Source organism: Cricetulus griseus, chromosome 4 (genome assembly GCF_003668045.3).
Source record: "Cricetulus griseus strain 17A/GY chromosome 4, alternate assembly CriGri-PICRH-1.0, whole genome shotgun sequence".
Classification (NCBI taxonomy): Eukaryota; Metazoa; Chordata; class Mammalia; order Rodentia; family Cricetidae; genus Cricetulus; species Cricetulus griseus.
Genome location: NC_048597.1, coordinates 122,486,834 through 122,501,902, shown reverse-complemented (window position 1 = coordinate 122,501,902; position 15,069 = coordinate 122,486,834). Strand labels below are relative to the sequence as shown.

The window sequence follows — 15,069 nt, the reverse complement described above, 5'->3', positions numbered from 1 at the left end:
ATAGATTATGAGTTTCATGTGATAGCATAAAGAAAATGAAAGCAGTAATGGTAAAGGTGAGAATTTGGTAAGTAAAAGTTTAGAGGTTTCTCAAAAAAAATAAAAATATAATTACCATATAACCCAGCTGTTTCACTTTTGAGAATAACCCAGACAACTCTATACCTTACCATAGAGAAGTTTCAACCCCTTGTTTATTGTTGCTTTCTTAACCATAACAAAGAAGTGGAATCAGCCCTGTTGTTCATCAACAGTTGAATGGGTAATGAAAATTATATATATTAGCACTAATTTCTAAAGAAAAATGAAGTTAGAATGTGCAGGACAGTGGATGAATGTGCACAATATTAAGTGATATCACACAATCTGGGAAAGGAATAAACTGCATCTTCTTTCTCGTAGGTAGACTCTAGCCAATAATAAATGTATATATGTACACAAATGTACATTGGACACAGTATAACAAGAAAAGAAAACTGGTAAAGCTAAATATAATTAAGATGAGAAAGGAATGAATGCAGGGAATGGCCGGGAGTTATGAAAAAGGATATAAAACTAATTGTTTTTCTAGTGCTAATTCTGATTTTTTTGTTTTGGTGGTGGATACATGCATAAAATATATTCATTACTAAAAATATAAAATTTAATGTGAAGCGTCACAACTTCCATTTCTTTTTTTTCTTTTTTATTTTTTTATTATTTATTTATTTATTTATTTATTTATTTATTTATTTTGGTTTTTTGAGACAGGATTTCTCTGTAGCTTTGGAGCCTGCCCTGGAACTAACTCTAGTAGACCAGGCTGGTCTCGAATTCACAGAGATCCGCCTGCCTCTGCCTCCCAAGTGCTGGGATTAAAGGCATGCACCACCAACGCCCGGCTTACAACTTCCATTTCAAATGCCAATTCTAACTGGATATAAGTTCATTAAGTTGTATAGACTTTGGGTTTGGTTAATTTTGATGTGTAATGCTTTTATTTATTTGCAAGTTTTTTACAATAAATTTTATTTTAAAAGAGAATTTGGTGATACTTTAAAATTTTTATTTAAGCTTTTTAAATCAGAATATGGGAGTCCAATTATAAATGTAAAAATTTTTATCAAAGTTGAAATAAGAGGAGTAGAAAGAGATATGAAGGTTGTGATTTTATTGTTACTCAATTTTTGTTTTGTATTTTTGATTCTCAAACCAGTTTGTAGTTTTGTTCAGTATAGTGACTAGGTCTTACACATACATGTATTACCTATAGTGTTACACATGTTGGAAGAATTCTAGAAATAAGGGGAAAATATCATAAATAGAAGTAAACATTCTGAGGGTAAAAGTTGGCCTGAAGCTATACAAATGAGGGAGATACTCATCAGAGGCAAGCACTTCCTGCAGTTTAATTAGTTTAATTTGGCTTACATATACAATAAGAAGAGAGTTGTCAATAGGAAGCCAAGAGTTAAACCAGGAAGAGCCTGTTAAGTAATATGTTCTAGAAATAATTGAAAAAATTGAAACAAGCTCCCAAAATATGTTTTGGAAGTTTTGCCAAATGAGTAGGGGCAGACTAAATGTGGGGGAATCAGATAAACTGGTACTTGGGTTAACAAAATGATGACTGCTTCAGAACTGCCAAGGAGGGAGCGAGAAGATGATTAAGAGTCAGGGATGATTGCAGAGACAGGATTTGGTCATCAAAGAGATAGTGAAACAGTGAAACCATTTATCAAAACTTAAGGATGAGGGTAAGGAGGCAGATCTCGTGTTAGGTATTTTGACACAATAAAAAGAATATGACTATGAAGGAAGAATCACCAGGTTTAGGGAAAGAGTAGTTGAAACAAAGATAGGGTAATTTGTAAGTTTGGAGTATTCAAGAACCAGTTTCTCGTGATAAGAAGTCTAGGCTGGGGTTGGGGAGATGTCTCAGTGGTTAAAGTGCTTGCTAGAAAAGCAAGAGGACCCAAGTTCGGATCCATAGCACCTATGTAAATGACAAGTGGCTGTGGTGGCTCACTTGTAATAAAAAATAAAGAATAAAAAAAGAAGTCTAGGCCATGAATGCAGACAGTCATCACAGATAAAAAACAAAATAGTGGTCAGGATCTATTAGTGGTTGTCTTGAGTTAAAGGAACAATCAGAATGCCATATGATAACAAGACAGTAAGTATCCTTGGATATGAGCATTCTTCAGGGCAGGTCACAACACAGTTGAAAGCTAGTCTGCTGAGTCCATACCGCCTACAAATTATAGCACCACTGTAAAACAACGTAATCACAGAAGATGAACCACTTCCCAAGGAACCAACTTAGAAAGGTACCCCAGTGCTGAATTAGTCCATTGAGAAGGATAAAAGGATATCATTAACCCTTTCAGACACATAGATAAAGAGAACATCACAATCTGTTTACACAAGATGCCATGAGGAGTTCTGGTAAAGTAAGAAAAGAGTGGCCAAACTCAGAACTTCCAAAAGACTGGCCTCAAAAGTAAGCCTCAAAGGCGCAACCAGAGAAGCTGAAAAAGATAGTGGGAAACTAAAGCCATTAAAGACAGTGGTCAAATTTCTACTTTTACAGTGATTGGATTAAGTAATAAGCAAAGCAACACATTGAAGTGAAACAACTTAGAAATGTGTGTTAAGAAACCAAAGTTGGAGACATGCAGGCTATATGATTTTAGAATATTCTAGGAAAGCTTGTCCAGATAAAAGATGGCACATAATGCCCAGGGCAGGCAGGGCTCAGAGGGAGCTTTGTCTTTAAAACTTCTGAACTACTTAGCATTTTTGTACGGAGCTCCTTCACTTTTCAGTTTCTTTTTCTGTGTATCAACTATTTGTGCTGATCAGATATTTTCCATTTTAAAAGCACCTCTTTTGTACAATAAATGAAAGTATGGTGGTTTTTTCTTGTTCAGCAATGTGCAGTTGTTTAAAATCTTAGAAGGGTTAAACTGTCAGGATAACTTCAGTTCTTCTGAAGCAAACAAATATATTATATTAGCAAATCTGTACTAAAATAACAAATGATATGTATTGTCACTGTGAGAAATAACCTGCATTCTGTATCAAAATACCTACTTTTCATAATATATTTTTGACTACGACTTTGTGATATCTAGGCATATATATATATATATATATATATATATATATATGGTCTTTATTTGAAAAGCAAATATGTATAATCTATGAGAGAAGATACCAGGATTAACTAATAAAAATTTGGACTTCTCTCCTCAAATAGCTAAGTGTTAAATATTGTATATTAAGTATTCTGCAAACTATAAATGCCATATAAATATGAAATTTTACTATTAATGATCATTTATTGGTTTTATGGAAATAAATTTCTTGCAAATGTTTATACAAGGATTAATAAGCTATTGTCATGTTACAAATGCAGTTCAGTGGAATACAAACCTAAAGTAGGTTAAGAAATAAAGTGATACCACCAAACAGTTCCAGAGAAGCAGAGAATAGCAGTACTTGTGCTGGGGACTGAGTAGCCACTGCCTCAGCCCAAGAGGTGCCTCTGGCATAGAGAATGCTAATGGTAAATAAAACTATATTAAGATGCTAATGTTATAATCCAAAATGAAAATTTGTTTGGAAAAGGGTGGGCTAGTTCTTTAAGCCTCAATAAAAATTGGCAAATAAATTTTTATGAATAAAGAAGCCACTTCAGGAAGTAATGAGATATAAAAATATTAGTAAGGTATTAACTTTTAAAATATCAGAAATAATCAGCCTTCCATCACAATCAAGTTCTTACCACAAAGCTAATCTGTTTGGCATTTCTGGTGGATGTAGAATACAAGAGGGCATAGACTCTAACTATTGTTAGAACAATTTGTTAGATATCTATCTCCAATATCCATGTATTTGAGATGAGATAGTCATTCTAAACCACCCACTACCCCGAGATGTCTGCATTTGCTCTTCACACTAGTGGTTTGAACTAGATTTTCCAGCCTATATCGGTGCATCAAACTTTTGAAAAGAGAGGAAAGGTGAACTTGAATCATCTGTGTACCTGCTTCAGGCAGTCAGTATGAGAGGAATCTGGCTGACCAATGGAAGATCAAGCATGGACCCAAAGGATAAAATCAAAATCCATCAAAAACCTACAGGCAGCCCAGTAATAAAGTTTTTTAAAAATAAATCTTAATGAGGTTCTTTCTACTTGCCTGTCCAAATACTTTCCCACCTATGCAGATCCATTCCTGCCTATCCAGCTGTCTCCAATCCTGATCCCTACTTACCTGGTCAGCTGTCTGCTTCACGGGCCCCATTGCTAACCCATCACCCTCAAATTCTTCCTAGCTACCCTGTTGTTTCTCCCCCCTCCCAGACCTGTGTCCTTCCGTCTGTCCCATCTACTCTTCCAAAGACCTTTTTACCAGGCCCATTACTATCTTATCCTATCAGATATCCCCCTCACCCTCCAGCCCCAGTTACTTCTAGCTTTTCCAGCAGTTTCCCTAGTCTACCAGCCCCTGTTCCTTCTGGGCCACCTGTCCTTCAACCTCACCCATCCCAAAGCTCTCCAATCATTCCTGATCCTGACTCACAGAACAGATTATTTTACAAAACTTTCAGACCCAAACATTTACTTGCGGCCCAACATTCTACCCCAGCAACTCTAATGCCTGCCCTTATCCGCCGTTCGCTGCCGGCTCGACTAGTTGTTTCTCCAACCCCTTTGGAATCGCTCCCTGTTTTGAAGCCTTCCAGTTTATCCAGTCATTCAACTCAGCCAGCCCCACCCGTCTCTTGTGTCACTCCTTTGCCTAAACAGTCTGCTAGGTTTGATGCTTGCCATGCGGTTCAGAAATCTGTTCCACAAACCACAACATTGTCAAATCAGCCTCAGGCCTCTGTCGGCCATCTGCCTTCCTTGATTCTCTCCCACCCACCTCCATGTCATTCTCCATCCTCTACTTTGCCTTCATCACCTTCTGCTTCCACATCCTCTTCGCCTTTGGTAGTAGTTTCTTCCTCTTCATCCATACTTTCTTCTCCTTCACCTTCTTCTTCTACCTCCCCTCCCTTACCTATCCCATCTATCCCTCTTTTGCCCTCTCCTTTGCACTCATCCCCCTCTCCGTGTTTGCCTCCAACTTATCTAGCTTTTCCCTCCCCAGTGTCTCCTGCTTCCTCATCTTTTATGATTTCTTCTTCCTTTCCTCCCATGCTTCACTCTACCCCGATTTCTTCCTCCCCATCTCCTTTTATTCCTATCCATCCCTTCAATCCTCCTCACTGGGGGAAGAAAGTAGAGAAGAGGAGAGAAGAAAGTGGAGTAGAGAAGAAAGGAATAGAGAAGAAAAAGTTGAGAGACGACAACTTTAAAGGTAAATAAATTGAGTTTATTAGACATTTTGTAGATTTAGTTCTATTTCGTTTGGGAAGGGTAACTAAAGGGGAAGGATTATGTAAGAGTAGAAAAGTATAAAAACAAAAACAGACAGAAACATGCCCTCACTGTTCAGGAACGTGTACTGAATGCCTTCTCACTAGCCATGATCTCCTGGTGATGACAAAGGAATACTTAGGGATGTAGTAATCACTGCCCTTGATGATTCTGGTCTGTCTAAATAAAAACATATATGGGTATTGGAGATAGTTATATGTCACATGTGGCAATAAGCCACCTTCCAAAAGGTTTCTTTAGCCAGATTTAATTGGAAACAATGTAACTGAGTTGGTAATAAATGCCCTTCAGTCAGCTGTATCCTTCATCATCCATTTGTCTTTAATAGAAGTAGATTTTTTTCACTGTGTATATATACTGAAATGTAACAGGCTACCAGTTTCTAGACAGCACAAGACAGTACAGCATTGTAAAAAATAAAATAAAATAAAGATATTGTCCTGATTGGACACACCAAAGGTAGACTACTGAAGACACTCTTTTATAACATATATATATATATATATATATATATATATATATATATATGCTTATATGGGGCTGGAGAGATGGATTAGGAGTTAAGAGCACTAAATGCTCTTTCAAAGGATCCAGGTCAATTCCCAGGTGGCACTTCACAGCTGTCTGTGACTCCAGTTCCAGGAGAGCTAGCACCCTCATACAGAGATACATGCAGGCAAAACCCTAATGTACATTTAAATAATAAATCTTTAAAAATACATGCTTATATTTCTGATTGTATTGCTGAAACAAACTGAAAACAAAGGTTTATATTCTTGGTGTTGAGTAAGAGCCACACCCCCATAGCTCGTCATGCAGGGAGGACCATCATACCAACCCCGACAAAGCAGCGTCCATTATTTTCTTTCTGCTAGAATCTCAGCCAACTGTCTTTGGGATATAGGAATAACCACTGGCCATGATATCAACTAAGAACAACATTATTATCTATATAAAATCTATCTAGAGAAGTGAAAACTGACAACAAATGCACAGGATTTCTACCCCTGCCCACATGATAGAGTGGAATATAGTAATCACGGAATAAATAGGCAGCCCTGTGTGACGCTCTTCTTTATTGGCACTCTGCTCTCACAGTCATTTTTATTCTGTTAATTGCCTTAAAGTCCCATTCTAATATGTCTATAGATTTCTCCAATATCCTTATATGTAATTATCTGGACACTTGTGCACATAGTATACAATTGTGTCATTTATGTACTTAAGGAAATAAGTTAATTTCAGTTAAATGTACTAAATCTTTTCATATTTGGTTCACAGAGCTATAGATTCTGCCTTGCCTACACCGTTGTCAAAAAATGATCACAAACATCAAAAATACCTCGTACGCAGAATTAACTGTGATAAAGAAATGAAGGAAAACAACATAGCAAACGTAGCTACTAACAAAAATGTGTTCCAGCTTAAACTGGAGGAGACTCAGAAGCTCCTAGAGAATCAACATTTAAGCAGTTTGCAAGTATGAACTATAACTATGTTACTAGTGCTTTCATTTGTAGTAGTAATTCTGTCCTACATCTCAGTGTTCTTCATACAGCTAAAAGAAGGCCATAAAAATACCTGCGGATGAGTCAGCTCAACTCCATCACAGATGCTAAAAGAAAACTTGGGTTGTTTTTCTTTTTTCCCTGACCTTTTCCCACCTTTCTGCTCTTCCTCTTTTCCATCTACTAAAAAAAAAAATAGGCTGTATGAATGTTATTTTCTGACAAATATAAAAGCTGTTTGAAAGTATAGTGTAATGTAAGTATTATTATTAGAAATTTTTAAAAGCAACCTAAATTTATGATGCATATAGATGCTTCTGAACCATCTCTCCAACCCCTAAAACCAATAGTTCTTAAACCTACATCCACATGCTTCATAGAAATAAAATAAGTGTAAGACTACTGCATGAATCTCATGTGGAAAATGAACCAGCAGGGCCCAGACATAGATTTTTGTTGGTATTTTGTTTGGACACAGGATATAATTTAGTCCAGGCTGGCCTCAAACTTAGTATGTCACCAAGGCTATCCTTGAACTTCTGATCTTCACTGGCATATTTATTTTTATGAAACCCTTTGTCTCTTACATACAACCAGAGTTGAAAACCTTATTCCAGACCTCTATAAAAAGGTTATAATTCCTACCAACAGAAAGTTCACATTAGGGTCACAGAACTTTACTTTCTTTGTTAAAATTCTCTCTTTTTTTTTTTAGAATTTCACGCATGTATATAATATATTTTGATCTAATCCTTCTGTTTCCTCCCCTATTCCCAGCCACCACCACTTTTTCATCCCAACTTAATGTGCTTTGTTTTTCAAACCGACTGACTCCACTTAGTGCTGCCTCCCTGGGATCATGCACAATCTCAACATGGATGGGAAAGGGCTCAGAGCTAATTGATGTCTGTTGCATCACAGAACTGTCAAGAGTCTCTTTTAAGTCCAAAGAAGGTTTCAGGAAGAGAATCTAGTTTATCAGCAAGTATTTTTCAGAATTAATTTAGTATTGTGAACCCATGAAGAAACTCCATACCCTAAGTGGAATAGCAATTATTTCTAAGACATCATGGTAGCCAGAATACTTGAGCATTTACTGTGGGAGCTGAAATGAAAGGAAGCACTTTTTTATGCTTTTCTTATTTCTTACTTTTTACCATGAGGTCTGCTGCAGGGGTGTAGCTTGTACCTATACTGCTTATAGTCACATTATTTTCCCTGTCAAGGAAAATTGAACTCAGTAACAATAGTGTGAGTCTACAGCATAAAACAGTGTTCTTTTTTTTTTCCCTCAGAAATTTTGTGATGAAGTTAATCAGATAACCAATTCTGAAACTCTCTCAAGTGTAGACAGCCTTGAGGCTGGAGAGCGTGAAGAAATATACATAACACTTATGACTCCTTCCACATCAGCCCAGCCGAACTCTGTTCCCCTCAAGTCAGCAAGTCTGCAGTCGGCTCATTTAAACTACTATGATGAAGACAGATTGTCTTTATCTAAAACTCAGCATATAAACAATTGGCTCACAAACATAGATGCTCAAAACACTCAACCTGTCGCATCTTTTTCAGATATTTTAAGTAAATCTAGTGTTCTGCCCTCGTGGGAATGTTTGAGTAATAAAGAACAAAACCCACCTACTCTGAGCAGAACTGTGGAGAGAGCCACAAAAACTGCCAATGACTCAGTGCTCTTTGTATGTAGTCCTTCTGTAGTTGCTCTAGATAAAAAAAGAGAGAACACCTCTGAAGGGAATACTGTGAGGACCAGTGAGTCCACTTGTGGAACACCCCAAAGGGAGTGGCTGCCAAGTGCCAAGAGCCCAGCATTTAAAGTCAGTGGAGCCTGGACTACTCCAGAACCTCTAACCCAGGAAGCACCTTCATTTTCCATCCAAGAGAGACTATCTGAGTTAACTCAAGAAAACAGAACTGCTTCAATTCCTGCTTCCTTTGTGCCACTTTTGTCGCCTAATTCACAGTCCAGTGGGCCTTCACCGGAGAACAACACACACATAAAAGAAATCAATCCCGTGCAGTGTTCTGATAAGTTAGATGAATTGAAAGATGTGAAATACGAAAAGATAAGCTATTTGAACTGTAATAAAGAAAAGTTGTCTTTATTTTCAGGCAACTTTCAGGCCACCTGTGCACCTCAAAATTCTAATTCAAAAGATAGAAAACAAAAAGCAAGTGGACCATCAGCACCACTGTGTAACATAACTCCTGACTGTGACTTGCCTGATCACAGCATGAAGCACATGGTCCATGAACAAAATGGGGTGAGGCTGCTTAAGAGTATATTAAAGAAAGAATCCAGATATGATCATGATTATCTCAAGGCACTAGTTATAAATCAAGGTTTTAGGTTTAGACATCAAAAGGCAGAAGCTATTAGAGATAGTATTGAATTAACAAAACAGAAAGGGAAAGGGACAGGAACCCCCAAAACTACTAAAAAGCTACGGTGGCTTGATGAAAGTAATTACACAGAAAACTGTATGGATGATAGCCACCCAGTGAGGAACAGGGCAGGAATGGCCCTACAGTGGCTCCAGCACTATCACACCAGAAGTGTACAGGTGCCAACCTGCAACCCAACAAGTATCCCTGATTGTACCGCACACTCTGCTGGTGGGAAGAAGGCCAAGGCTGATGGTGTCTCCGAAAACGTTACTGATTCGGGAGGATATGAAATGGACAGTGTTCCTTTGAACTTTTCTACACCTGCAGGCTGTAGCTTTGCTAAACAAGCCTGGTCAGCCTGCAGAAGAGAAGACAACAAAGCCCCTATGCATGCTGGTGATGCTAAGACTCAGAAGTCTAAGCTTCCAAGGTCAGCAAAGGGGACTAGAAGGGCAGGGTCTACAAAGGTCCAGACAGGCCTTCTCTATATGAACAGAAAAACCACTATCAGCCAGCCACTGTCTTCAAGCAAAGCTAACACACTGGCCCAAGCTCAGGGTAAACTAATTATACCTAATCCTCTGCCTAAACCACCAACAAATATTAAAAATGGTAAAAATATGCAAATGTCTCCATGTCATTTAGCCACACCTGAACAGTCTCAAAACATCATGACACAGAACTACTTAAGTTCATGCATGCTTCCCACAGAGTACCGTTTGAATCAGTGGACTCAGGAAAGTCATCCTCCATTCCCAGATTCTTGTTCTGACCTCCTCGCTGTGACCCCAGCTCTACCAACTCCTCACTCTGCAGAGTGCCAAACCTCAGCAAAAGCAAACTATTCAAATAGCACTCACACAGGGTTCCAGCAAGACGGGACAGTATATTGTACCCAAGGAAGTCCTGTTTGTGAAGAGAGCAACCAGTCATTGACTCATAGGAGTACCGAAGAGGAGTCAGTTCTCTCATGGAAAAGAAGGAACAATGGGTGCCACAATGACAGGGCCACTGGTAAGGAAAACATTATACTACCTTTCAGAGTCATGTGACATTTTCCACATTGTGCATGGCAATGTATACTGTCTAGTGAGTTACAGTCTTATGAGGATAACTTAGCTCTCTATGCTATAACTTGCTCTAGCAGCTGGAGCTCTTCAGAGAATTGCCTAACCTGTACTCAATTAAAATTGGAAACTTGTGCTAGCTCTACAATGAATAGCATCTGACCCTTATCCCATGTGGTTCTGTCATTGCTGTTGTGATTAGATTTCTGTCACATGAGCATCATGGGAAAAAGCATTGTTTATTTGAGTAGATAAATATATATAACAACTTATTTGTTGTGTTTGACACAGGATGTAGTTCTGCCTGGCCTAGAACTCACTATGTAGACCAACTGGCCTCAAGCCCACAGAGGTCCTCCTGCATCTGTCCCAAATGTTGGGATTAAAAACATGCGCCACCATGCCTGGCTTATTTTAAAATTCATATACGAATTTCTTATATGCTAATAGTAGATGTTAACTAACACTTGGGCTGTCAGGATGGCAGGTAAAGATGCATTCAGCCAAACTTGACAACCTGAATTCAGTCCCTGAAGCCTGCATGATGGATGGAGAGAACTGACTCCTTCTAGGTGAGCTCCAAACTCCATATAGGATTGCTGGCATGTGTGTGCACATCCACACACAAGATAATAAATAAGGCAAAATGCCTGCAGTTTAAAGAAAGAAGTGTTTTAAATACATACACAGCCCTCCGTCCTTTCTAGAACACTGCAGCTCTGCTTCTGTGGTTTTTGTGTTTTCTGTTTTCATGTTGTTTTGAACAATTCAAAGATTTACTTCTTTGTTGATGTCATTGTCATGTCACTCACTGCTTGTGAAACCACTTCCCTCTTTTAAGGGAATGACCTAGAAGTCCATAAAACTTGCTGCCAGTGGGAATTAGTTTCCTACTGAGAAAGAGAGGGGATTGTTCATAGAGGGAGAGGGCAGTACAGTAATAACAAGAAGTAATTTGCTTAGAGTTTATAGATTTGTACTTGGTATCCTCTTTAATTAGACCAGGAGCTTTCAAAGACCAGGGGGTTTCTGTGTGCTGCATCATTGTACTCCAGATCCCAACAGGGCCTGGCACTTAGCAGACACCCTGCCTGTTCATTCATTCTTTTTTTTTTATTTTCTCTTTGAGACCACTCTGTGGCACTGGCTGGCCTAGAGCTCAGTCAGTAGACCATGCTGTCCTTGAACTCACACAGATCTGCCTGCTTCTGCCTCATGAATGCCAGAATTTAAAGGTGTATAAAATCACACCTGACTTAATTTTTTATTATTTGTCAATTGGTTTTTGTCTATGCCACATGTGTGGGGCAGTCTATGGAGGCCCAAAGAGGGTGTGAGATCCCCATGAAACTTGAGTACAGATTCCTGTTAACCACCTACCATAAGTGCCAGCTTATGCTTAAGTGCCAATACAGGCACTCTGTAATGGCAGCAAGGGCTCTTAATGAATGAAGTGTGTCTCCAGCCCTGAGACAATTTAATAAATTGGATGGGTACAAACTACATTAGCATATAGAAAATTAAATGCAAAAAATGTAACCTAAATCTCTTTACTACTTCTCTACAAAAATATTAAGTTTGAATCAAGGTTAGAGGCTGAGGTTTTTAAAGAATGAAGAGAAACCAAGAGAAGAAAAATACTGATTAAAAAATAAGTAAAATGATTGTGGAAGTTATTAAGCCAAGAGAAATATACCTTGAAACAATGTTATAGGAGATCATATTCTAAATGCAGTCTAATTCTTTACAGTGAAATAATTATGCTTATGTTCATCTGAAAATGAACAAAAATGTATAGGGTTCAGATAAAGGTCAAATTAACCCTCTGGGGCTAAGGGTGTCAACCAAAAGAAACTTGGTGGGAAAGACCCTGTGAGAACATGGTATTGCCTGCTACTAATAAACACAGCATGCTGTCCTCCCCAGTATGGACAGGACCCCATACTGAACACATAGCTGAGTGGGACTAGGCAACTGAAACAAAGTTAGAATAATAGTGGAAATGTTTTAGGATTGCCAAGGGACAGACCTAGAAATTTCAATAATGGTATCTTTTAGATAACATTGAAATATAAGCCTATGAGAAAAATTGAATGTAAAGATTTTAATAACCAGTGGAGAAGTCTGAAAGCACCATGAGGATAATGAAAGAAGACCTGGGTGGAGAAGAAGGTGTGTACATGTCGAGGCCATGAAGTGCCAACAGGTTCTGTGAAAATTGCCAGACTCTTATACTTACATTATTAAATGCATAGGCCAAGAGTAACTGAGACAATCTCAAGAACAAAGTTAAAAACTTTCATTTCAAAAGCCAGGTGATGCTGGCACACATCTTTAATCCCAGGACTCAGGAGGCAGAGGCAGGTAGATCTCTGTGAGTTCAAAGCCAGCCTACTCTACTGATCAAGTTCCAGGACAACCAGGTGTGTAGAGAAACCCTGTCTTGGAATTTTCATTTCTAGATAGTCTATCTAAATCTACAACAATTAGCATAGCGTGGCATCTGCTGAATGATAATAGAATACAGTCCCACATAATTAATTGCTTGATTTTTCACAAAGGCGACAATGCATAGCAGGAAAAAAGGGGTTTATTTTATCATTCAGTTGGGTAACTATATAATGAGTAACTCTTTCTTCACTCCTATACACAAATCAATTCCATGTAAATTACAGATGTAAATATGAAAAATAAAAAGCTCTAGAAGCAATATGATTTTAGAATAGTCAGATTTTTTATACTCTATGTAAAATATACCTATTAAGAAGAATGATACTTATACAATAAAATTGGAGATCTTTTTCATACAAAAAATTAACAAGTTAAAATGACACAACACTGAATGGGGAAAGATATTTGTAATGTTCTGTACTAATCAAGACTCATAGGCAGGATGTATTAAAAGACTACAATAAATATAAAAATGTGGATCAATTATATCATGAGGGCTAAGCTAGAGAAGCAAAACCAAGTAAAGAGGTATAAAGAAGTCTGTTGCTAAGCATTGATTTAAACTAATATGGGGCTCTGCTAAGCAAATCTATAATTCGTAGGACAGGTTATAAAGAGCAGACTAAAAACTGCAATAAAGGGTTAACACCAGTATCCACAATGATTTGAGTCAAATCCCACCTTGATTATCTAGATTGTCTCCATCAAAAAAACAAAAACAAAAACTGCTGAACAAAATAATGTCACAGCAATATTGATAGTAATATTTTTAAATAAATTTTTATTTAAATTAAAAACAATCTTATTTTACATACTAATCCATGTTACCTCTCCCTTCCATCCTCCCATGCCTCCCCAATCCCCCATCCCACCTCCCATCCACTCCCCAGGGAGAGTGAGGCCTCTCATGGGGGAATCATCAAAGTCTGTCATATCATTTGGGGGCAGGACCTAGGCACTCCCCCTTGTTTGATAGTGATTTTTAATTGAACAACTTCAGACTACAGGTAACACATCAAAAAGATCATCAGTGGGCTAGGAAGATAGCACATCCAATAAGCAGCTTGGCTTGCACACATGAGGACCTGAGTTTAGTCCCTAGAACCCATGTTAATAAAAATAGAGGCTGAGGCCGGCATTGGTGGTGCACACCTTTAATCCCAGCACCCAGGAGGCAGAGGCAGGTGGATCTCTGTGAGTTCAAGGCCAGTCTGGTCTCCAGAGCAAGTGTCAGGATAGGTTCCAAAGCTACACAGAGAAACCCTGTCTCGAAAAACCAAATAAAAAAAAAAAAAAATAGAGGCTGAGGAGATGGCTCAGCAGTTAAAGGCACTAGTTGTTCTTACAAAGGACCCGGGTTCAATTCACAGCACCCACATCATTAATGGTTCACAACCACCTGGAGCTCAAGTTGCAGGGGATCCAGTGTCTTCTTCTGACCTCCAAGTATATAGGTGGTATACATACTTACATATAGGCAAAATGCTCAGTAGAAAATAAAATGAGCAAATCTAATAAAAACTGTTTAATGCAATGAGTGTGATGTCATATGCTTTTAATCCTTAGGAAGTTGTCCTCTGACCTCCACACATGTGTACACATGTGCATGGACATTGCCATGCACACATGCACCCTCCTGTACATGAACATACACACATACACAAAACATAAAGCAAAATACTATAATAAGCTTTTCATAAATAAAAGCCATCAAATGGATAATAAAATGCAAATGTATATTTAGACTTTTAGATACAACTGCATACATCAGAGTAGCTAAAATTAGACACATTACCAAGGGTTGGTAAAGTTTTGTATGAACTAAAAATTCTCATATCTATAAAAGTTAAGCATGTGTAGATTCTATGACCCAGCAACTATAGACCAAAAAATTGTGTATCTGTTACTATCACAGTATATTAATTAATTATAAATATTTTTGTATTGTTTTTTGAGACAGGGTTTCTCTGTGTAGCTTTGGAGCCGGTCCTGGAACTCTCTCTCTGTAGACCGAGCTGGCCTCGAATTCACAGAGACCTGACTGCCTCTGCCTCCCAAGTACTCAGATTAAAGGTGTGTGCCACCACTTCCCAGCTTTAATTGCAAATATTTTATTATGAACTCTATCACATGCTTTTTCTCTCATGTACCTTTAAGGTAGGATTCACTCTTCTAGTTTTTTATAATTCTTAAGTTTATGAAACTC

General features: G+C 38.1%; 1 protein-coding gene across 4 annotated transcripts in view; it reads left to right on the top strand.

The window, feature by feature from the left end:
• Cep126 (centrosomal protein 126) overlaps positions 1-15,069 on the top strand; it is a 71,917-nt gene that overhangs the window by 31,447 nt on the left and 25,401 nt on the right. For 3 of the 4 annotated variants that reach the window (XM_027415159.2, XM_027415158.2, XM_027415160.2), the window contains exons 5-6: positions 6,713-6,911; positions 8,235-10,359. In XM_027415159.2, the coding sequence (XP_027270960.1) occupies positions 6,713-6,911; positions 8,235-10,359 (2,324 nt within the window). Of the gene's footprint in view, positions 1-4,212; positions 5,352-6,712; positions 6,912-8,234; positions 10,360-15,069 lie in introns of all 4 variants that reach the window. The other variant, XM_035443443.1, reaches the window with a different exon arrangement.